The sequence below is a fragment of the Stegodyphus dumicola genome, chromosome 6 (assembly GCF_044657685.1).
Source record: "Stegodyphus dumicola isolate Sdum_Otavi_A_Nest chromosome 6, ASM4465768v1".
NCBI classification, from domain to species: Eukaryota; Metazoa; Arthropoda; class Arachnida; order Araneae; family Eresidae; genus Stegodyphus; species Stegodyphus dumicola.
The window spans coordinates 229,676,821-229,703,232 of record NC_140773.1 but is presented as its reverse complement, the minus strand read 5'-3'; the positions used below and the strand labels follow the sequence as shown (position 1 = coordinate 229,703,232).

Genomic DNA, 26,412 nt, shown 5'->3' with positions numbered 1-26,412 from the left:
TGTACCATTTAAAGAAATAATTTTTTTGGTTAGTAAAAACAAGAAATTTGAATCTCTTTTAGCCATTATTTTGTCAGTGCATCATTCGGTTTATTACATCACTTTTTCAAAGTAAAAAAATATCACAGTTATTTATCCATATAATTTACTTCATATCATCTATCAGTATTTGAAAGTCCTTCTTACAGTGTCCCTTGAGCTCAATATTTTTGATTATTTTTCTTTACAGCAAAACTATTTACCTAATAAGTTTCAACAAGATTGGAAGCAGTGTTAAAATCTGAATTCTGTTATCCTTGTTCTTCCCAAAAGTATTATATATGATTCTAGGGAACTACATTTTGAAGAATATAATCTAGTTATTTTTTCATCTGCTCCAAAGCATTGCTTTTGTTTTTTTTATTTTTAAATATTGAACTAGTATTGAACATTTGAACTGCCAGATTGTTCTCTGTTGTATTTGAAATTTCACAAGACAGATTAAAAGTAAGTTTGCTTTTGTAAACATGCCAAAGAATAGTCTGCCAAATATAGTCAAACAAGTTTAATCCTCCCTCCTTTCTCCCCCAAAAAGTTAATGTTTGTTTAAAAGAAAATATTCTAGTCATTTTGGAATAATTTTATCTGCTGTGCAAATAACTTTTTGGTACTTAGATATTATCGCAACCACCTTAGTAGAAGCCACCAACCAATCTCTGGCAACCATGCACATAACAGTTCTTTAGATAAGCATATCCAATGTAAGTTGCAATCCAAAATTTCCCCGAATCACCTTTTTCATCATCATTATCAGCAGCAGCAGCAGGAATGGCACGGCAGCCGCTTGTAAGCCCTGACCTTCTTCAGAAGCCTTTTCCATTTCACCCTTCTTCCAGCAATTGACCTCTGCTTCTTAATTTTTAGAATGGCAAAATCCTCATCCAGACAGACCCTCCTTCTTTCTCTTGATCTTTCACAAACAATCACCTTTTTCTTCTGTAAAAAATCGCCGAACTGCAGCAACATAATTGCACTAATACATAAGTACCACTTTTTCATTACTTGCATGTATCTATTTCTAAAAATTATTTTTTAAATTATAACCAGTAATTAATTCATTAAGTAAAATTTTTAATTAAGTTCTTAACTGTACTTTTTTCTTCAATTACTAACCCAGATTTTTTTTTTCGGTAAGCTGCAGCTTAACCTCATTTTTATTTCTTGAATTTGTATTTCTTTTTCACTGGAATGACTTTTGTTTATCAGATTCTTTTAGCCAAACTTTTGTCATCTTTGTGGAGTTATTCAAGGAAAATGAAGAAAAAATGATTATTACTCGTTAACTAATTTATTTTGCTAAGCCAGCTTATTTTTTATGTATTAGGATTGATAACAAGGGCTTTAAAATAGAATCTCATTTGCACAAATTTTTACAATTATCATTCATTGTAAAGGGGAAAATATTTCTTCATACTATCATTATTGGTTTTCATTGAAGGTTTAAGTTTCCTAACAATTAAAATTTGGTTAACTTTTGCTTAGAAGCAATAAACATGGAGAAAAATTATAAAAATAAAATACAATTTGATGCTGTTTTCAATAGTTACAGTAACTATTTAACACGATTCAGAACATAAGTATATTTCATTATTGAACAAAGTAAAAAAATCTCTTAATCTTTAATCAGTCTAATATTTCTTTAATTATATAAATGCTGCCCTAGGAAGGATAGATGATATGTCATTGGTTTGGGTTAAAATCCTGAAGAAGTCATTGGTGTTACTAGAAATGTGCTGGGGAAGTCTAGCTATCAACTATGGTGTCCGACAGATTGTGATTAGCATATTAATTTAAAATAGTGCTACCCAGTAACTATATCATGAAGGTTAGGTTTGAAGAAAAGGATAAATTTATAAATTCTTCTTACAGTTAAATATTAAAATTGTAAATGCTGTCACTTGATTATAACATAACTCAAAAATTAGTATTATATAGTTATGATTTATAATAATTCATTTTATTTTTTTTAAATGATTTGAGATTTCATTTAATGCAACTAATGGAATTTGTCAAAATATCACCAGCATTTTTTTTTTTTTTTTTCTTTTCTTTTCTTAAAATCAGCAGCTAATGTCTAAGACATAATTTTGCATTTTCTTTCATCTTTAGCTTTTTTGCCTTCTGTATTTTCAGTGTAAACCTTTTCATAGTAAGAATTGTTTTTTCCCCTGAAGTGATTATTGTTAATTATTAATTACAGTTAAATTATTTGTTGATCGATATGGTAATGTATGTGAAGGTGTGATAAATGTATTTAAAAAATCATTATTTAACAATTTATGAACTTTTACCTTACAGGTGATCCAGATAGTGTAGCTGGTGAATTTGGACGCCATCCTCTGTACAAAATGCTTGGCTATTTCAGTTTAGTTGCTCTTTTGCGCTTACACTCCCTTCTTGGAGATTACTATCAAGCTATTAAAGTACTTGAAAATATAGAGCTGAACAAAAAGGTTTTTTTTAAATTTATTTTTACTAAAGCATCACTATAATAATTATCTTTATATATGAAGAAGAATGTTTGTGTGTATGTTTATTAGCCATACATTAAGTCACTACTATAGCTATCATCACCAAACTTCTACAGTTCTTTTCTAGGCCCTGGAAAAGGTTGATGTCCACTTTTTTCTTACAAAAAAGATCAAATAAAATATATTAATTAAAAACTCAGAAAATGCTCATTTTTTTTAGTGGCAACGGTCTCGCACGCTGGAGATAAAAATCTGTTTTATTCCAAGAAGTGTTGCCACTGCTCAGTTTCAAGTTATAGAGTTTGTTAATAAAAAATTTCCAAGTTTTACAATGAAATAAAAATAGCATTGCCAAACATTAAATACATTATTCCTGATTCCAAAAATTCGTGGGAAGCAATTTCAATTGTTGCATCTTCATACGACTTTAAGCAGCCGAGATATTAATTAAACACTCTGAAAATATTAATTTTTGCACTCAATTTTCCGAGTGGCAACAATCTCGGGTGCTTTATTTTGAAAAGTGTTGCTACTGTTCGCTTTCAAATCATAGAGTTTGTTAATCAAAAATTTGTAAGTTTTACAAAATCCCTCTATATAAAGAAGGATGTCTGTTTATTTGCATTACTGATTTCTGATCAATTATGGTAAATTTTTTGCCGCATTTAATCAACTAAAATTGAATATAGGTGAAATGAGAGCTTTTATGACCATTTGATTTGAAAGACAAATTCATTAAAAACTGCATGCCATTGTTGCTTATATAGTGAGAGAGAATTAGTTTATTTTTTTATCAAATTTTTTTTATGTGGGTTCCATATCGCATCAGATTGAAAAATATATGATTATGAATCATATTTTTTGCCCAAAATAATAATGTGTTTCCTTTTATTTTTGCTACGAATGACTATTCCATATGTTATGTGGATATATATATATATACCATATGATTCTCTGATTACGTAGTCAGTTGTGTTACTTGTCTCTACATATAATAAAATAAAGAGTCTGTCTGTGTGTGTCTTTCATTCGTGCTGCGCGTAAGCTAATAGACCCATGGCTACGAAATTTGGTACATTGGTGCATATAGACAAGAGCCAGTGCACATCGAAGCGATTTTTTCGACATTCGAATTAGAATTTTTTTTTAATTTTATGTTTTGTGATGAAATCGCATCATTTTGAGACATAATGGGCTATAGGAAAGCGAGATTTTACTCTACACACTCCATTTTCACATCGTCAGGAAACGTAGGCACTTAGCTATTTTACGAACTTAAAATAAATTTCGTGTTTCAATAAATCGATTAATACAAATTTATTTAACAAAGTGAGCTTAACACCTTTTCAATGGGATTTTTCTAAAAAAGTTTATTTTTAAAAATGTACAGTTTATTTTTCTTTGATTTTTGGACACGTTAAACTTTCATCCTTGTGACTGCTTTTACAAAAAGAATTTTGGAAAAATGATAATATTTTGTATTTTTAAACAATTTTTTTAATGAAGCTTCCGAGTACACTTCTCACATCTCACATCTTTAAAAATGTGGTTTTGGCAACAATTTTCCTTTCTCATTGTTGTTGATAGATTTTGTATGAAATCGCATCATTTTGAATAGTTTCATTCTTTTAGAAATACAGGTTTGGCAACAATTTTTCATCGTATTTCTTATGTAACTGTTTTTAAGAGATTGGCATATTTCATTGTCATATATATATATATATATATGTATATAATAAATTTTTATTTATTTATTTTTTTGTTTTGTTTAAGTTGTTCTGCAGAGTAAAATTTTGCGCGGGATTTTATGTTTTTTGAGTTGCTTTCATTTTATGTTTTGTTTGTAAGATAATTGAAAAGTTTTGCATGATTTTTTTTCTTCAACGGAAAGTTGGTTAATTTTTTTATTAGGATAATTAATATTTGTATTAAGGGATATAGCTTATTTCATTGTTTTTTTTCTCTTGAAAATATAAGATAAAATATCATTAATTATACTTTGCTTTTCATAATTTTTTGTTTTTTGTATTCTTTTATGTTATTTATTGCTCATTTCACTGTTTTTAAGATATTGAAAAGTTTTGAGTGATTTTTTTAGGAAACAAAGTTCTTAACCTCCTTTATACCATTTGAGTTCTTACGATTTTGCAAAAATAAGTTGGTTAATTTATTTATTAGGATAATTAATATTTGTATTAAAGGATATTGCTTATTTCATTGTAATTTTGTTATACGTAATAACTTTTTTTATGAAGTTTTTCTGCAGAGTAAAATTCTACGCAGTTTGTAAATGTAACATTTGGTGTTCCCTTCAGCCATTTTTCCAGTACAGTTAAAAGCCAGACGAAGGCTGGCAACGAAGCTGCTAGTATTGAATATTACTTTGTTTCTTTGGCATTTTTTAATAAGAATTTTTACATTTTTGCTCCTGACAGTAAAACTCAAAATATTGTATATGACACAGCTTTACAATAAAAATGCATTAAAGTGAATTGTCTTCTTTTAGTAAAAATAACTCATACCAGAAGAAAACACACTCACCCAATTTTGTTACATCAAAGATCAGTAATTAGAGAAGGAGATAGTAATATCGCTCTCTGTTGTTAGATACATTAATCTCTATCTAACTTAGCTGGCATCGAGTACTTCCGCTAGTGATTAAATAAGGGGAAATATGGTTAGCCTTTTATTAACTTGCTAAGTATTTAGTTTTACTTTAAGAACATACAAAAATTATTTAAGTTTTAGTGTTTACAGTATTTTTTATACTTTTTCTTGTTTAATTTATGCATTAAAAATAATCTCAATTTATATGAAAGTATATGTATTTTTCGATGTTTGGAAAGGGGAGAAATGATCATGTATCAATAGTGAAAGGTGCATGGGACAAAAAAGTTTGAGAACACTATATTAGTGTTTTATTATTTTGTCCAAAATTTGTTGAAGTGTTTGTTTTATGTAGTATATCTTAAATGTTGCAATTGGTCTATCAATTGTAATAAATATCTGACTTCTGGGATAAATCCTTTGTTGATCCATTCTGTAAAGACAGTAATGATCACCCAGGCCTTCTTGTCTTCCTTCCAGTGAATAGACAATTTATTGGTATCTAATTTTTCATTGAGTGTTGGTTTAGGGCCTAGTTTACCAGCAGTGGCTTCAACATACGATCTCCTGAAGTATTGAAGCAAAATAAGTTGCCTTAGAACCACCAGCAGTTTTCTTCAATTTGGCTACATACATTCTCTTTGGCATATGTGTCCAGGAAATACTAATTTCATCTGCATTCCACTCCTTGATCAAGAGTGTATGCTCCTTCTTTAGTAATATTAAGAAGTTCTTTCAGGAATACTATTTATTTATTACCTGCTGCACCTTTAGGAACTACATGGAAAGGAATGATGCCCATGCAGGACTTTCTAAGGGAAACTGCCTTGTATCCATGCCTTGTAAGATTTAGCACTTAGTACAAAATGATACAGAATTTGGGTCTCAAGTTCAAAAAAAAAAAAAAAAAAAATTGCTTTTCTTTTTGTTTGGGTGAAAGAAGAACTCTGTGACATTTTATAAGGACACCAAAAAAATTAACATTTTTTTAGTAAATGTTGCACATCTGTTAGCATTTTTCTTAATTTTGTTTTTAATTCAGGATAAGGCACATGAAAAAAAGTGTGATCATTCTTTTTTATGTTAAATATTTAACCATTTGAATTCTTAAAATTTAAAATGCACTATTTTTTTAATCATTTAAAATATTGTTAGCTTTTTTAAGCAAGAAACTAAAAGTAGAGTAACAAAATTAAATTTGTGTAATAGCAGTAGCTTAAAGATTCTGAAACTAAAATATGTTGTACATACACCTCAACCTTAGATTTTATTTATGTACCATTTCTGAATAGTGGCATGAAAGAAATTTAAATGGTACTTTATTTTATATGACTGTATTCTATGCTTTCAAAAAAATCAGTTTTCCTTGTGCATTCTAAAATTTCAAAATGCTTTTATTTTTGAACGGTTGTTTCTGTTGATAAAAGTAACAGTTGGAAAGTGGGGGCAACCTAGTGAAAGTAAAAGTGATATTTGTGAAAGATAGAATAATTTTGAAGTAACTACATTTCTGCAATTTTCTAGAGACAAGAAAAATAAAAGAAAGAAAGAGAAATTGTTTGGGTTTAGCTTGTGAAAGATTAAAAAAAGGGGGTTACATTTCATAATGTTAAATTATAAGTGTAGAAAGTATTAAAGTGTACAAAATATCAGTATGTGCCAAATATGAGTTGTAATTCTTTATATTGACTTACCCTTTTCTCTTAAATTTGAAAATTTTAACTTAAAAATACATAATTTGTTAGATAAAAAAATGTATATTTTTTTATTTCTATGTTTAAGACCACTCTTAATGTATATTTTAATTTAAATATTTCTTATCATTAATCATTATTTTCCCCATCATTAGAGTTTGTATTCCCGAGTTCCAGCTTGTCAGATCACTACATACTATTATGTTGGATTCTCATACCTCATGATGAGACGTTATGCAGATGCCATTCGTTCATTCTCCAACATTCTTCTGTACATTCAACGAACACAGCGTAATCTCTTTCAACAGAGGACTTACCAAGCTGATCAGGTACAAATGAGCATTATAATTTTTTTATTTTCTTGATATTCATTTTCTTTCAGTTTAGATTTTTACTAAATGGTAAGATGATTTTCAGAATTTATTCAGATTTAAGTTTTTAATGGTGGTATAATGTGAGGGTCTTAAATAGACCCTCACATTATACCACCCTAAAAAGTTGCAGTACATTTAAGACCTTAAATGTTGCAGTACATTTAAGGCCTTAAATGTACTGCAACATTTAAGATTATTTTATGGTCTTAAATGTTGCAGTCAACAAGACCTCTGTTATTGTGTTGAAAGTAAGAGAATATGGTAAAATTTTATTGCTTAACACGTTCGCTTCCTATCACGCACTGGCGCGTGACTGGCATCATTGCTGAAGAGCCAATTATGCTCTTGTGCATAGTGTGGTGTGCTAGATGTCTCAGGTGCCAGTCACGTGCTGATGTGGGGAAAGCAATGTCTCATTGTTGATTTTCATTCAATTGGCATTTCGTTTTGAATATATATGTTGGTATTGGCATGTAAATATATGTGGTTTGGACTGGAAACAAGTTTCATTCTGCGTAAAGATCATACACGAATAACATTCTGAAATATATACTTTGCAATAATATCATTGTAACTATCTTATAATATATATATATATATATATGTTTGTGATATAGTTTCACACTAAAATAATGCATATTGTTACTTATTTTGATTCACTTTAAATGCCATGTGACAGCATGTAATGCATAATTGCAGAAGTAATTTTTCCTCTATTGCCGATCACACACTGGCACGTAGTTATAAAATTTGATGTTTAAAGGCTAAGTAATCAATAGGGTACATGTAATAATCTTTTATTATCTCTTTTAAATCATATTTCTTATAATAAGTAAGTCGGCATATGGGTACAATCTATTTCTATGACAGCATTAACTATCAATATAACCTATAATCACATGATCGGCAGCGAAAGTGTTAAGTTTCTTCTTTTTTTCTTTTTGAGTGAATTTAAACTGTAGTCTATTTCTTTAAAAAGGGACTTCAGGACTGTTGTCAGCCTCCTTTTCTTATGATCTTCGCCGCACAACACTTTTCTCTACCTCATTTTAGACTGTCAGTCAGGTCGTTCATGGGCTTTTCATAAAGTAAAACATACTAAATGGAAAAGAAGTGCGGGGAGTAAAGGACTCAAACCATCCCATCTGTGGCAGCTCTTGATACCATAGTTGCAAGGCAACCGAGCGGCAAAAAATGACACTGAAGTTCCTATTTTCAAATAACAAACCATAGTTACTCATTTCTTTCCATAATTGTAATCATCCTATTGATGTTCAGTGGTATAAAAAAAAAGAAAAAGAAAGATGGCACAGTCCAAGACAGTTGATGTAAATACCATAAAAAAGATGGCACGGTAGTATTAAGAAGCTATGAATTAAACTTTAATTTAGATGATTGCATATAGTATGTAGATTGGACTCTGATGTTCAATAAATTTTTATCTTTAAACCTTCTTTAAAATTGTAGCTTTTTCTGCTATAGATATATATATACATGAAATTTTAAAACTTCTGTAATTGTGAATTTTTAAAAAAAATCTGTAATGGTACATACATATTATCCTGTTGACTGAGAAAGTTGGCTGCCACCAAACCATGGATATTTGTGGAGATCTTGTCAAAGTTGCAGCAATAAGTCCTGCTAAATTCTAAAGGAACTGACACCTCTTTAATAAACAATCAGTACTCAACCTGGTTCAAAATAAGCTTTCATCGATTTCTACTGTTTTGTTAGGACCTTTGATTTTAAAAGAAGCTATGTTTAGAACACTTTGAATTCAAACTTCCTGTTGCTAATGGTTCTATTCTGTTACTATTCTGTCAGCCATATTCAGTTAGTCATATCGTGTTCATTAATTCACTCTTTTTTTTTTTTTTTTTTTTTAGTAGGATTACATAACTTTAAAAATAATCCTGTATTTGTTGTTTTGTAGATCCCAAATTTTGAAAAAAAATTTTCCCCCAACATGAAAAAGAATGGATTAACTATTGCACTTAATTTATAAATTTATTCAGGGGGGAAAATATTTATTGAGAATCTATTGAAGTTACATCATGCTTATCTGTAACTGGCACTAAATTGCACTACTTGGCGACAGTTTCTTAATCAACAGGATAATACGTAAGGACCTCTATTAACTATGTAAATATTTTTGCTATTGACGTTTAAATGTAGGCAATATTTAGTGATATAAGTTAATGCTGATTCCCCCTTCCTTTTTGCCAGATGAACAAACAAACAGAAAGAATGTATACCTTGTTAGCAATATGCCTTGTTTTACATCCCCAACGCATTGATGAGAGTGTTTTATCGACTTTAAAAGAAAACTATGGTGACAAGTTATTACGAATGCAAAGAGGGTAACTAGAAGTTAAAGGTTATGTACATTTTTATCTCCTCTGTGTTTAGCTTTCTTTAATTAGATTTTGTTTTTATTACAGAGACTTAGCTGAATTTGAAGCCTGCTTTTCGTTTGCCTGTCCCAAGTTTGTCTCTCCAGTTCCGCCAAATCTTGAGAAAATCAATATTGAAAATCCTGCTTCTCATAAGGTAAAATATTTCTGTTCTATTGCATCTACATGTACTTTCATTTATTATTTTTTTTAAAATTAATGTCAAAGTATTCTTCTGTGGCATAATGTGTGCTATAAAATGCACTGTTTCGCATTATGTTATGGAGGAAAATATAAGGGAACAAAGCTTTTAAAAATATGTCTAAATTAGTATTATTATTACTAGATGCAAAATTAATTTTTTTATAACTTAGATATTTTTAAACAGAACATCTTGCTGAAACCATATTTTGATACATTTTAAATTCAGTAAGAAGCTAAAATTTATTTATTTATTTTTTCTGTAAGAAATGAACATTTCATTGAAAGTAATACCACTGTATTAATTTTAAACATTTATATATCATATGTTCAGGCACATTTTTAGATTTCACTAATATGAAGAGAATTAAAGTGTTAGATTTGTCTAGACTTAAGTTTCTTTTGAAAAAGTAAATTGATTAAAAATTGAAAAGATGTATTATTTATAATTAACAGAAGCTTTTGTTGTTCACAAGTTGACTGCTTTTAAATAATTGCACTGAATAGGAATAATAAATTTTCTTCAATTTAAAAAAAAATAGCTAGAATTAGTTATTTTTAATTTTAAAAAAGTAAAGAATTTAGCTCTGAAGTAGATGTGATAAAGCAGGATATTTTCATTTTTATTGTGCTATAAATATTATTCTCACCTCATTCAGAGCTAATGTTATTTCATGAAAATCATAATCTTAATATCTTAAGATTCTACAATTTCAGTTAGTGGGGTGCTTTAGTGTCCCCCCAATATTCACCGGACCTTGCTTTCTTGGATATTCATTTTTTCAAGTCACTGCAGAATTCTCTGAATGGCTTAAAGTTAACTTCTTTGGAACTGTCATGCAGCCTGCGAATAACTTTTTTATGAATGAACATACTCACTTTTTAAAAAAAGAAATTTTCCAGCTGCCTAAGAGATGATAAAATGGTAAAATTAATAAGTAATGTAGTTCAAAGAAAGTTTCATTTGTATTTATCTTTAAAAAAATACAGAAATTTTCAGATAAGGTCTTTTTTTAAGACAGACAGGTCTCGCATGATTAACTTAGTATTTCTGGTCTAATAACATAAATTTTTTTTATACTCAGCAATATGTAAGAATTACATATGTAAAAACTTATAGCGTTTTTTAATTATTATTATTGTCCAGTTGTGTAAACATTGCTTCTCCATTTTTTAAGTTTATTCTTCTATTTCCCTCTTAATACTGCAGCGATTGTTCAAAATTAAAATTCAATCCAGATTGCTTTCAGCTAGATAACAAAGTACCGAGTTTACCTAATAATTCTGAACAGGTTAATATCGCTTTTCTTTCAATGGTGTCTCTGCTTTCCTAGTGTTCTCATTGCTCTCAGATATGGATAGATGCCCATCTTTTGGATCGTCCTGAACAATGTGTTTACCTTCTTCAAGATGCTTCTGGCACTTGAATATAGTCAGTTTAGCATTTTCTTCTTCACCATGCATTGGTTTTATCATCTCAAATGCTTCCTGGGCATTGTTGCATAACTTAATGCAAAATTCAATAGCTTCAACTCAGATTGTTTACGGGGCAGTCATTAATGTATCTTTCTTACTACTGTAATGCTCACTACAGCTTTATAGTATGCTACCATCTATCTTTCAGATAGTCAAGTGATAATCATAGAATTAGTGTAGTATTGTCGGTTTATGAACTTTTGGAATAGACTTCATAACTTTCATGCCTGCGAACAGAAGTCTCAGGTTTTGCTCAAGTTCACACTTATTGCCTCTTTAAGAAACTTGGAATCTGTGGAAAAAGAGTGCAGGGATAGAAAAGAAATAAGCTTTATAATATCTTCTTCATTTCAATACAGAATAGCAGTTGCCTGAATCATCAATCCCGCCCAGATCAAATAAAATTAAGCTTATTTAAAATTTATCAACTTGTTTGACTGAGTAGATTTGATATTCAGTTAAAATAAAGAAATGTTGATATTTTGAGTGGTTGCAAGTGATCCTGTGAAATAAATGCATAACTATGTCTTGAGTAATTAAGTCTTTATTTAATAAGTGCTAAGTCGCCATGTGATATTAATTTGTATGAAGTAACATCATAACATTTTTTTTGGTTCTGCAATTTTGAATAACTTATTTGAAATATAAGATATTTATATTTTATATCTTTGGTGTAGGGGGAACAGTCTTAGAGTAGTGGGTCTGTCATAACTGCTTAACTAAAAGCTGTTTCTGGTGATAAATAGAAGTTTTCATTCTTATGATTTTAATATTTAAAATTTTTTGCCATATTTAATTTTCTGCAACTTTATTGTAAACTCTTTGTGTTAGTTTCTGTAGTCTGAAGTTTTCAAATTGTAATTATTTTTCTAATTTATACGTTTTTATGCCGAGATGCACAATGTTTGACTAATGTGTAATCTGTCAAACGTTAATGGAAGAACAATCATGTGTTGATTATGATCTGCTTTCATCACATCTTCGGATCTGTCTTTAATTAGGAAAATATTTCTCAGAAATTGATGAAATTTATTTAAATAATGAAACTTTATTTGAGAAAATTCCATTCCTTTATGCCTAGTGATTTTTGGTATAATTTTTCTTGTTAAATTTTACTCAATTTAAATTTCTTGATATACATTTGTAGAAATTTTATGCAGATTCAATCAGTGTTTAGTCTGGTAATATTTGTATTTTATTTTATTCTACATGAATATATGGGACATTACTGAGTTTATCCGCACAACTGTATACTGTAACTATTAAGTTAATTTTTATCATATTTAAAAGTACTTGAAAGCTGTCTTTCTCTACTCAGGATTTTCTCAGTATAAATTATAAGAAACATACAAAATGATGAAATTAGCCCAAGAATAAAAAAATACAAAACATCTAATTAATATTAATGTATTTTACATCAAAATCATTTTAGAAGTAGTTCAGTAATCTGAGTCGTGCATTATAAATTGAATTTACGTAAATTTGGAGTCCTTTTGAGCCTTCTGGAAACTCTTACTTTTTCATGTTTCAAGGTTAGCACTATGATGCTCTGCGTAAATTTGGCTGCTAAATGGAGATTTACAAGAAAACAAATAGATCTAATGTCTATTATATTTTTAATCTAAATTTAATTATTATAGAACAGAAGTGGATTATTTTTTTATTCAAATAAAAAAATAATTTCCTATTTAATTTTATTGCAGCAAAAATAAGAGTAGGATTTTGTGTTCTTGTGCCGCATAATCATTTTCCTAGAAGATAAAAGATAATTCTTAGTTTTTGCTCAAAAAAGTGTGTTTTATTTTGTCTTATAGAAAGAAAATATATTTTTTAAATTAAATCTTTGTTAAAAAAGAACTGAACTAAACTGAAGAGTAAAATTCTGTTACTAGCATAACATTTACAATTAATACATATCTGGCCTACAGAAACATATTCAAACCAGATTTTTCAACTATGTAAATAGGTTTTAGTTCCATTTAGTGTTGGTATTTGGAACCATACTACATTTTCTACAACAAACTGTTGTACAGTTTTAACGACAATGCATTTATCTTGAACAAAAAACTATCTGCCAATCTTTCTCTCATTACTTGGCCAATCAAAAAAGCAGGCTTATTAAATTTTCAGACCAAGTAGTTACTTGTATGTAGCTACACCAAATTCTTATCATTTGGTATTACAATAAGGTAATAATCATTTTCTATTAAATTATTAACATAGGTAACCTTTATATATCTATATGTGCATTCTCTAATGTACTATTTTTGCATTTCAGGAACCATTTGTTGCTCAGTTAAAAGTATTCATGGATGAAATTAAGCAGCAACTTATGCTCCCAACAATCAGAAGGTAATTATGAAAAGTAATTTTTGATTAAACTAATATTCTGCAGATATCAAACTAGAGTTTCTTTCTTAATTTTTTTTTTCCTTCTAGTTACTTAAAGTTATATACTACAATGCCCATAGCAAAACTTGCTACATTTCTGGATATGGTAATTGGTTTATTTAAATTTTTAAAATAGGTGTATTTTAATATCTTGCTGTGTGATTAAAAGATAATACAGAATGTATCAATATCTCTTGTGCATTTAAATGGCAAACTTTTTAATTATATTTTTAATTTTTTAAACCATTTAGAAAGAAGGTGTAGTGAATTATCTTCTTTGCTTCAAGGTATGTTTATAAATTTCTGTGTATTATCTGGTAATTTTATTTTTGACCTGTAGCACAGTTGAAAATATATAATGGCTTTTATTTTGTTTCACACTCTTCATTATTTTTGATATTTTGATATAAATTTAGGTGATTATTTTTTATGTGTAGGTAGCAAAATTTACAGTACATTGATTTACTCAAATTTTAGCATAAAGTACACTGATTTACTCAAATTTATTAGAATTATTTATTTTATTTTATTTTATTTATTTATTTATTTATTTTTTTTTTTATTGTGTAAGAATCTGTACAGACAGACTTACTGCAGGTAAAAAATGTAACGTTTTTATAAGAATTCTTTTCTATGAAGTACCTTCAGTGTAAACAAAATTAGTGTTTTAAATTTCTAGTCATTGGAAGCCAAAATTATAATGTAATAACATTTATGATATTGAAATGCAAAATCTGCTAGTCGCAAATATACTGATGGTATGTGTGTGAAGTTTTGCAGTCCTCTTGTACATTAAAAACTTTTATGCAAATATTTTTTTAATTTAAAATTCAGTATTTTTATGATATAAAATGTTATTTATTAAAGATAGTGCTCACTTTAAAATCCGTTCTGTTTCTGTGCTGCAATTATGGTTGGGACTGTGTATGTTTTCAGCTTTGTTTCACAGGTTCCAATTTTCAGTTGAAATGACTTTCTTTGTTGTTGCTAATAAAATTAATGCTCGAATAATATGGAAGTCAGGACTTCCAAGAAACTGCAGGTTGCTAATTCACTTGTAATTTTTTATCTACCCAGAAACTTAAAAAATTCAAGAAGTAACATATGGCCTGCAGGCGGAGTACGGCTGATCTAGATCTTCTGAAAGATGATTCCACTTGATTTTAATATTTGGATCTCTACAAAATTATATTTTTATGTTGTCAAATTAGATCTGGTATATGTCATAAAACATAAAGAATTATTAAAAACTGCATTTTGTAATAGGTCTCTTCCCTCCATTTTTTAAAATAAAATTTGTTTTAATCATGTGATTTTCTTTTTCCTCCTTTTAGCACAAAATGAAAAATATGGTTTGGATTAAAGGCACAAGCGGCCTGGAGGGAGAATTTCAGTCCGGCTCTGAAGTTGATTTTTATATTGATAAAGTAAGAAATTTTTGCTCAATGTATTTCTGTTTTTAATTATGTTGGTGATAAAGCTGATAACTATTCAAAAGACAGAAAATGAATTTTAAGAATTGTAGTGCCCAAGTTTCTTTTCTATGTGAAGAAGCTTTACAAGGAAACTGAATGATTATATATAAAGTGGTACTTCGCTTTCAAATGTAATGTTTGTTCGCTTTCAAATGTACCCAACTCGGTATATGTCCTGTTTGAATGCAAAAACTTTTATTTGGTATGCAATATTTTTTTGGAATATAACTCAAACTTCATAACTGCAAATACTATACAGTAAGACCCCGCTTAAGACGGGGGGTACGAATTCACAAGTCAAACAAATTGTAAAAATATTGAGGTGGTATGTGTTTCTGAGACGTGGGATACGTTCCATCAAAGTAGAGCATAATGCGAAACAGCACTAAACGAAGCTATCTTAACATGTAAATAATGGGGTTAGGGGAAGATGGATAGAAAATTGGTTAGGTATTAAATTTAATAATGGTTTTTTTAATAAAAATAAAACCAAACATTTATTTCTTACAAAAATAAAAACAATATAAACGAATATACTTATAAAAACAATTAAAATTCTCAGTCAGTCAGATCATTCAGTGTATTCTGTGTTTCCAATGTTCTGCCTTTTTCTCAAGAAGGCATTATGATAGATTGGCTTAATGGCATATTGTGTTCAGTTTCGTCATCAATCCATGTAGACAGTCGTTTTTCCATTTCCTCTATAATGTTATTTCTAGAACGGGTAATTCTAGTTGCAGAGCTTGTCGTAGTTGCAGTTGCCGATGACAGTATGTTTTCTTTATTCTTAAGAATTGTCCTTATTGTTGAAGTTGCCAAATTCAGTGCAGCACTAATTTGAGATTGACGTTCACCAGAATCTAATCTTCTAATCACTTGCATTTTAGTTTCTAGTAAAGTGCTTTTTCTGGTTGCTTTCTTTTCTTGTTTTTTATTGTCACCCATGATAAAAACTAAAGATCATAATATTTGTCACTGTATTAATCGTTATAGTATTATACAAATTTATACTTACAATAATGTCAACAAATGTTTCAAATGATAAAAATGCATCTGTACAGGACCACACCAAACAAGAAACACAACTACACTGTTTCGGATATGCTATTTGGAAACCTAGCGCCGCGCACAATTTCGGGGAATTCCTGGGTTGAAATAAAAGAGCGCTAAGCCGAAACTGTGTTAAGCGGGGTCTTACTGTACTTGTTTATCTCTTTTAAGACAAAGCTACCCGTGAGCTGTCCGTGAGTGTCAGTATGCCTGTTACTACTATTCAATAAACAACCTCTGCTATAACTCTTGAGTTTTCGAGTGATTTAAATTTGTTTTAAATTCATTAAAAATGTGTTTTAAGAAAATTAATGAGAAGAAGAAATGAAAATTGGTAAAATCAGGCTTGGTGATTGTAACAAACATAAAAAAAATTGAAAAATATCGAGGTGATATGTATTTCTGAGACTTAACTATTGCATACTCTATGCCAGGTATGGTAGTGTCTCTATTTTGAAAAACAAAGGTGCTATTAAGTCAGCTAACGTAATGAAAAGAATGAAACTAATTACCAAACAAAGATTAGAGATTAGATTAGATCATGCTGGTGGTGACTGGTGATGGAGGGTGGGGACACCTGATGTCTAACATAAAGGGGAAATAATTAATTTGTTCTAATAAAACATTTCAATTGTTATTATTATAAATACTACTGAATAATACTAAAATACAAATATACTGGGTAAAATATAGTTCATAAATGGCGAAATGAATATGATCAGGGTCTAACAGGAAGACGAACCTATGACCTTTACGCCTCAAATTTCAACTAAATGTCTTACATGACGTCAACTAAATGTCTTATGTTAGAATCTCAGATATAAATGTCTGCATCTGTGGAACTGAAGGCTCCCCAGAACATTATATCTTCCACTGCTCTTAGATAGACTCAAATCATCTACACTTCCCAACCAACTACGACACAGCATAAAAAAAAAATGTATAATACAAAAATTGTGTGGCAATTAATGATATCTGCAGAAGTATCTATATAATACAGCGATGGGGACAAGATATTTGTCAGCCAAGCTAAATTTAAGTATTGACTAAGTAATCATTTCAAATCTACTGAATGTTCTCAGCAGTAACAATGCTTACATAAGGTTAACATGACTAACTAATGAACTTATTTTTTTTAAGGAGCTGCTCTGGATTGGAGAGGGCGTGGGACATAAGTAGGTGTATGTCCCACGCCCTCTCCAATCCAGAGCAGCAGCTCCCAGGGAAGACTAAAGAGGGTTTATGTATTTTAAGGATATGTCCTGGGAATTTATGTATTTTAAGAACAAGATCTTGCATACCTATTGGTAATAGTAGCTTCATAGTGCTGAGTGGAATTAACGGCATTCACATCGAATTATAAAACATAACATATAGTACTGCGTACAACGTTTAAATACATACTGCGTAAACTATATATAACTTGCAAAATACACAAACACATAACACACAATATATAAAAGTACTCATGGAGGGGGGAAAATTAAACAAAAATTGGTGCTTATTGCTGCTTTGTCATAACAGCACTGTTATTCTATATTGCACTGTTGTTATTTCATTATTTAAGGTTTTTAACAGTTTAAAAGGGGAAAAAAATAAGTTTATTAGTTAGTCATGTTAACCTTATGTAAGCATTGTTACTGCTGAGAACATTCAGTAGATTTGAAATGATTACTTAGTCAATACTTAAATTTAGCTTGGCTGACAAATATCTTGTCCCCATCGCTGTTATTATATAGATACTTCTGCAGATATCATTAATTGCCACACAATTTTTGTATTATACATTTTTTTATGCTGTATCGTAGTTGGTTGGGAAGTGTAGATGATTTGAGTCTATCTAAGAGCAGTGGAAGATATAATGTTCTGGGGAGCCTTCAGTTCCACAGATGCAGACATTTATATCTGAGATTTTAACATAAGACATTTAGTTGACGTCATGTAAGACATTTAGTTGAAATTTGAGGCGTAAAGGTCATAGGTTCGTCTTCCTGTTGGACCCTGATCATATTCATTTCGCCATTTATGAACTATATTTTACCCAATGTATTTGTATTTTAGTATTATTCAATAGTATTTATAATAATAACAATTGAAATGTTTTATTAGAACAAATTAATTATTTCCCCTTTATTTCATATTGAGAGAGAGTTTGGTATACCACAAAGGATTTGAATGGCTTTTAATATGTATATTGAGGTACTAGTTCGTGTGTGTGTGCAAACACGCACACTCGCATAAATGCATGTATGTATTTATACACATACTTACGTTATCTGTTAAAATCATTTAAAATGCTAATAAGGTTCAAAAATATTTTTTGATTGTAAATAATTATTTGTATGACAATGTACTTTTTCAATTGAATTTTAATGCATTATTTATTTATGACACATGGCATTGCTGCCAGCTCCCCTGGTTTATCGTCACATCTTTAAATAGATGACCAGATCTCTTAATTTTTTATTTTTAGCCCTTACTTGTGAAGTTTTTATTTCTCTTCAGAAATAAATAGACCCACCCTTCGTGATTTATTTTGCTTGAATTGTCTTAATTCATTGTAGGTATTTGTAGAACTTCATATAAAGCTTCAATTAATATTTAATCAATTAATATTTATCTGTTTTAGATTGGTACATAATCAGATTTATTCATGCAACAGTATATGCATTAATTTTTAATTTTATTTCCATTGTATTTAAACCTATTTTGGTAAATCAAAGCTTTCCTTCTCTCTCAGAATTTCTTTAGTTTGAAAGCTTATTGTTTTTCAACCAGTGGTGGGCTGTCAGCCGACTTTGGCCGGGCCACTTACTAAGGCCAGAAATGGTGGTCACTTTATTATGGCGGCACTTAGGTGGGCCGCCTTTGCCTACCATGAAGGGACTTACACTCACAACCATGCCTTCTCCGGGATTCGAAACCAGGCACTTTGGTATCACAGTCGACTCCCCTAAACACTATACCATCTGGTCGGCAAGTTTAAAAGCTTTAGACAATTGCAAAATGAAATTAATCAAAGAATGTAAAATTTGGAAAATCTAATTAAATATTTATGTATTTTACATCGAAATTGTGTTAAAAGTAATTGAGTAATTTTAATCATGTGTTATACTGCTAATTTAAGTTAATTTGGAGTTCTTTTGAAATGGTGGCATCATGCTACGCGGAAACTCTCCACATTTCAGGGTTGTACAAGTATTACAGTTTTTTAAAAATAAACATCAATTGATTTTCATTCTGAAACATGTAAAAGCTATTTTGGTAAAGTTTCACTTAACCAAAATGGATTTTCTTTCTTTGTAGCTTTATTTAGACAGTGGTTTTAAATCATAGCCTGAAACAATTCAGTATTCATATTTAGAAAAAGTTTTCAATTATACTGTGGTCACTGTTTGAATATTAAACAATAACTATTCTTTGCCTTAAAAGTATGCTGCGAGTTTTGTGAATTTTTATTTATTTTTTAATGTTCATTAACCTTTTTTTTTTAATGAAAGTTTGATTTCCTCACCATAGAAAGCTATTTTATATCAACATTTGTTAAAAAGTGCTATCTTGTTTTAATTGGTTGCATTTTTGTTTTCTTTCTAAAATTTTGTGTGTTTGTAGGATATGATCCATATTGCTGACACTAAAGTGGCTAGTAGATATGGAGATTTTTTCATTCGGCAGATTCACAAATTTGATGAGGTAATTATAGTGCATTTAATTTGATCATGTATTCTTAATTGTTTTTAATAATGATTCAAGTATGTGAAAAAAATAGTGCTTTTATTTTCATATTTTATTGAGTTTCATCATAAATTATTGTATAGATATCCTGACTGAGAAAAGCTATAGAACTTAAATGATTATAATTCTACCATTTAATAATTTCTTGAACTGAAATTATATTTTATAGACATTGAGTTGCATTGTATGCAGAGGTTAGGCAAATGAAACTGAAATATCAGCACTAATTGTAATGCAGTCAAATACCAAAAATCCGCCAACTCCTGAAATCCGCGTTGCCTCTCAAAATATAAACATTAAGCTTATAGGTTCCGGAAACCACAACATTGAGTACGAAATATCGAAGAAAAAATACCTACCGAATAATGATGAGCCATAACGGAAATACTAAATTATTGACATCATGATAAAAGGTTTTTCCCTTCTAATCTGCATCGAGGTAAAAAAGCAGATGATTCACACAACTCTTCTTTCAAGTTCACGATTCACGTTGTTGTATTTTTTTAGCTTTGTTATTTCAGGAGATTATTTAGTGCTGCTTTTTTTTTATCCGGATATTTTGTGGATAAATTAAGAATATTTTAAATTTCATCCCTTTTTAATACAATTACAGATAAGAAACACACTCATGATTTTACTGCTTGCAACGGTCAAAAACGTAAATATGTTGCATTGATGGTAATGCAAAAAGTGCAAATTCTGCAAAAGATGGAGGCAGGTGCTACTCCTCGGTTTATAGCAGAATCGTATGGAATTTGTGTATGACATACGGAAAAAATAAAGAAAAGCTGTTGAAATTTTACAGCAACAGTGATTATAACACCGAAAATCTTTGCGTGAGGCGAAATCGGTAAACCTCGATGCTGTGTACATATAATACAATGAATAATATAATCAATTTATATATGTAATAATAATTTAATGCATATAATAAGTTATTGCAATAATGTATATAATAATTTAATTAAATGTATCTAATACATTTTATTTATCTTGCACTATTAGTCTGAATATTATGATTTATCTTTTCTATCTTGAAATCTGTCAAAATCCTAAAATCTGGACAACTCTGGTCCCAAGCTTTGCAGATTTCTGCACTTCTACTGTACTTTACTAATATGCCGTGTATATATTTACTAATATATATATATACCATGTATATATTTACTAATATGCCGTGTGCTGTTATTTAGAGGCCGATATTACAGCCATTCTTCTGGGAATTGCCCAGTTCAATAATTAAATGTCCTTTTAGCCATTCTTTTTGCAAAACACCTATTTCATTTCATGATGATTAAGAAACTTTTTTTTTTTTTTTTTTTACTATGTCTTGTAGTATATCACACTCAGACCCAATGATCAGGGGTCTGTGCAGCATGTGAAAGGTATTAAAGCTTCTTTGTTTTTCAAACCACCCAGTTACTAGTTTTATAGTGTGTATTGTGGTGCAATTTCATCTTATTTACATAGCACATCCCTCAGGTTAGAAAGTTTGAACAATTAGGTGGATTTGATTCGTCGATAATCCTTAACAGTGTTGTATTCATTGAGAATGATCCACACTTCCAGGTATTTCTGCTTTATGGTGGCTCAGTTACCTTACTGTGTAGCTTTAGGGCTGAACATATCAAAATGATGAAACACCATGGTACAGGATGTACCTGTTACATTCAGCAATCTCGGGACTTGGTATTTGCCAAATCAAGCTGGAAACAGAATTGGTACATTTTATTGGATTTTTCCCCCAACTAAAACTGCATTACATTAAGCTTGTAATATAAATGTTAAATTTAAATTGTTCTGTTATAAATGGCCATTTGTGCATATTGTTAATTTATCCTAAAATCTGGTGAAATTTGCTACAGTGCAGCAGTAGTCTCTAAAATAGATTTGATTAATTGATTGTAAAAGAAAATAATTTGCTATCATTGTTATAGTTGATGAAACTAAATGTACAGAATCTTAGGAAAATATGTTTATGAAGAAACTAAAACAATCAGTGTGCAAAGAAATATCAGTTTTAGATAAGTTTCTTGAAGCACTTAAAGAAGGAATAATCTAAGAATGTCAATATAATGACATTCTTAGATGTTTTCAAATGAAGGTGTTTAAAAACTGTGAATGATAGGAAATTTCTAAAAATATGTCTGGTTAGCAAATATGGATTCATAGGAAACAAATTTTACATATGTAATATGTGGTAAAATCTATGTTAATTTAGTATATATATCCTAAAATAAACATGTGGTAAAAAAAGTCATTTGGTAAATAGGTAGCTTTAACCCTTTCCAGCACGCTACCTTTTAAAGTCGGAGTTTTGATTTTAAAAAAGGTAGGCAGTCTAATTAGGCCTAGAGGAGTACACAAGTAAAATTTTGTGAAGATAACACTTATCGTTTCAATTCTGCGGGGGGCCCACCAGCGGCCGAGCGGTAAAGTCGCTGAACACTGGTAGTTCGGTCCGAAGTTCGAATCCCGCGAACGGGCTGGCTGCATGGGCGTTTTCGTGGTTTTCCCCATGTGTAGCGTGTATACGAGCCAGTTTCCCTTAGAAAGTCCTCCATGAAGGCATCCCTCCTCTTAGGAAGATAGCCCTCGAGGCTTTGCCATACTCACACACACACTCAATTCTGTGGGTGTGCCCAAAGTGCCACACTGATTGAATAGAGCTTCGAAAAGAGTGCTGAAACGAGCATTTTTGTTAATGAACTGACTGATGAGGTGCGGAGAAACAAAGAATAAAGACGCTCAGTTGTCCTGGATTATCGGTGAGCCCGGTCTGGGCACACCTAGGGTTCGCCGTTTGATTTTAGGCAAGATTTCAAGGTAAAAATTTTAAACTATTATAGAATAAAGAGATTAGCATACAGCCAAAAAAATAACATGGAAATTTCTTTTCAAACAATTCCTTTTATACCCTAAAAAAAATCTGGAAGATTTCTTTACAAAATGAGGGTCTTAAAAAACTAAACATGGCTAAAATATATGGACTGGTTTGTGTTGAGCTGCCACCTACTAAGTAAAGAAGGTTCAGAGTAACCTATATAATAACCTATAAATCCTTTTTCATTCAATTTTTCTGTGCATACAGAAGGAAATTTTTAGGTGTGTCCACACCGGACACACTCTGATGCAAAGGATTAACTAAAACTTTTTGTTATTCAAGGAAGGCTGAAATTTCCATGCCACTTCCATCCTGTGCAGTGGTTCTTAAACTATGTTCCATGACCCTGCGGGATCAGTGAAGCTATATCGAGGAGTCTGCAAAGCATTTTTGGCATTAATTAAATTAGTTTAAAATTTTTGTCTGAAAAGAAAAGTTGTAGTGGATTGTTTCACATTTACCACAATAAAATAAAGCATCAAAGTAAATAGTGCCTGAGAAAATTACCGGTAACCCGAAAGTTCGTTAACATATGAAAATTCAATAATTCACAAAATAATGCGGGTAGAGAGGTAAAAATTGACACACATGCTTGAAATGATATGGGCTTTTATTGAAAACTGTAAAATAAAATGCAAAAAGAGGCCAACTTATGGTGCTGGGCAGCAAACTATCAGTGATGCCACATGAGAATCTTGTATGAAATGAGCTATAGTCAGAGGGAATAACGTTTTCACTTTTGAATCCTGTCCTCCGAGTGTTGGTCACGGTGGATTTACAGTCAAATTCCGAAAATCTGCCAACTCCTGAAATCCGTGTCGCTTCTCAAAATATAAACATTCATTTTATAGGGTTACGGAAACCGCAACATTGAGTACGAAATATCGAAGAAAAAGTGCTTACCGAATAATGACGTCATAATTACCGAATAATAAAAGTCATAACGGAAATACCAAATTATTGACATCATGATAAAAGTTTTTTTCCCCCTTCTAATCTGCATCGAGGTAAGAAAGCAGACGATTCACTCAACTCTTCTTTCAAGTTCACGATTCACGTTGTTGTATTTTCTGAGCATTGTCATTTCACGAGATTATTTAGTGCTGCCTTTTTTGTTATCCGGATATTTTGTGGATAAATTAAGAATATTTTAAATTTCATTCCTTTTTGATACAATGACAGATAAGAAACACGCTCCTGATTTTACTGCTTGCAACGTTTAAAAACGTAAACATGTTGCATTGACGGTAATGCAAAAAGTGCTAATTCTGAAAAACATGGAGACAGGTGCTACTCCTCGGCTTATAGCAGAATCGTATGGAATTGCGATACGATTGTGTATGATATATGGAAAAATAAAGAAAAGCTGTTGAAATTTTACAGCAACAGTGATTCTAACACTGGAATCAGAAACCGGAAATCTTTGCGTGAGGCGAAATCGGGAAACCTCAATGCTGTGTATGTATAATACAATGAGTAATGTAATCAATTTATATATATAATAATAATTTAATGCATATAATAAGTTATTGCAATACTGTATATAATAATTTAATGAAATGTATCTAATACACCTTATTTATTTTTGCACTTTTAGTCCGAAGCTTTGCGGATTTCTAGAATTCTACTGTACCACATCAATCCTACGAGGTGTAGCTGCAAATAGCTTAGAAATATAAATTATTACTGTATATGTAAGTCATTATTAACACAACGGTTTTAAAGAAGCATCAGATCAAAAACTTTGAGATGAAGAATGGCAGATTTTTTTTAACATTTAAAAACTCTAAAAGTGAGCATTAATAAATATTTCCCTTGTCCCGATTTTGACAACAACTGGATTAGCAACTCATTCAACATAGAAATAAGTTATGCTAAACATTTTCCTGTAACTGAAGAAGATAGTCTCTCAAAGTTATCATTGATGTTATCTTTAAAGCACCAATTTAAGAACATGGAAGTAATAAATTTTTGCTTGAGTCTTACATCCGATTATTCTGTACTCCCAGATAAAGCACTGAAACATTTATACCATTCTGCATAACTTACTTAGTGAAGAGGCCTTTCTATTTTATGTAAAATCAAAGTACAGAAATATGCTTAATTTAGGGGCAGATTTCAAGGTGGAATTTTCCAACATCAAACGATATTGATGTTCTTGTTTCAAGGAAGCAGCATCATTCTTCGCATGTTAAAAATAATACTTAAAATGAATCTAATAAAGAAGAAGAAATCTAATAAAATCTCTAAATAATGTATTTGCCTGATCATAATTAAAACATTTTTATTAGTTTTGTTAATTAATTTAAATTTTTATTTTTTAAGTTTAAGAAATGTTACCAACCTTCTACGTGAATTTATTATAATAAAATAATTTTTATGACAACAAGTCATAAAGAAATTAACCCCTGATCATGTTTCACTTTTAAACAACAATAAATTTTAACGATTGTAAGTGATGTATATTTTTATTTTATTTGCGTGTTAATTCAAAATTTCCTTTCTCTTCAATATTATGTATATTAAATTGTCCAAATAATCTTGTTTTGTAATTGAAATATTTCTGTTCCCAAAAAATTATTGTTGAAAAGCAGATCCCCAGATTACACAAGTTTTCTATGCAACAACACTAGCAAAGTAAATTACTGAGTAAAATAGTACATCCAAATTATTGACATCTTGTTTATTAACTGTTATATGTAATCTTATGCTTTTAGATGATTAAGTATGTTCTATAAGTCAGCATTTATTTTTTCATAGTTACTAACAGTATATATGCTAATGAAGAAAGAGGGGAATAGATTTGTGTGAAATGCTTTGTTATATTTTGTGTAAATTCTGAACTCTCATTTAATTCTGCTTTAATTTCTCTTTGCAGCTCCATCGAGTGATCAACAGCATTCAAATTTGAACATAAATTAAATGATGAAATGTATAACTTTTTGCATTCTGTCTTTTTGCAGAATCATCATCCTGGTTTATTTGTATGAACTGTCAATAAAGTTATCTTAATCTTTTTTATAAATGTTTTATTTTATTATAATGTTGTTGTGTCACTTCACCAAAGATTAAATATTATTTCATTATTTAAAAGGAATTTTGTAAGAATTAAAGGATTTTGACAGAAATAAAATTTAACTCATCGAAAAATTATTCAAAATGATTTGTACAAAAGCATTGTTGAATGTAAATTACCGTGTTTGTCAGTTGATTAATTTCAAAATATTAAAAGTCATATTTATGGAAATTTGAAAATTATCTCCTCTGTTTTGCTGCAAATGTTTCTTTAACATGGCATACAGTCACATTTAACAGTTTGCCAGACTGTTCATTCAAATTTGTGGAATGGCATTTTCAGAATCTGGAAGTCCAGGAATGCATTTAATATGCTGTGATTTTGCACCTAAGGCATCCCAAACAAGCTCAGTCTTTTTTTAAAGTTGATGAGTAAGCTTGCCAGTCCATTTGAGGTACACCTTCCGTTTCCAAATATTCTGACACAAAAGATGTTTTATGTAGAGCATTACCATGCATTAGCAGAAAATCTGGACTAGACATGAAGCTTGGTGTGGCCATTTTCGATAATTCCCCCAAAACCATGAAACTGCTTCGATGGAAAATG

General features: G+C 30.1%; 1 protein-coding gene across 1 annotated transcript in view; it reads left to right on the top strand.

Moving 5' to 3' along the window:
* eIF3l (eukaryotic translation initiation factor 3 subunit l) overlaps positions 1-25,815 on the top strand; it is a 58,188-nt gene extending 32,373 nt beyond the window's left edge. Inside the window, exons 10-19 of the mRNA XM_035351798.2 lie at positions 2,338-2,492; positions 6,967-7,140; positions 9,412-9,545; positions 9,627-9,735; positions 13,534-13,607; positions 13,695-13,752; positions 13,898-13,933; positions 14,981-15,073; positions 19,784-19,864; positions 25,669-25,815. Of these exons, the coding sequence (XP_035207689.1) occupies positions 2,338-2,492; positions 6,967-7,140; positions 9,412-9,545; positions 9,627-9,735; positions 13,534-13,607; positions 13,695-13,752; positions 13,898-13,933; positions 14,981-15,073; positions 19,784-19,864; positions 25,669-25,701 (947 nt within the window). The 3' untranslated portion in view covers positions 25,702-25,815. The remainder of the gene's footprint in view (positions 1-2,337; positions 2,493-6,966; positions 7,141-9,411; positions 9,546-9,626; positions 9,736-13,533; positions 13,608-13,694; positions 13,753-13,897; positions 13,934-14,980; positions 15,074-19,783; positions 19,865-25,668) is intronic.
* The last annotated feature ends 597 nt before the right edge of the window (positions 25,816-26,412 follow it).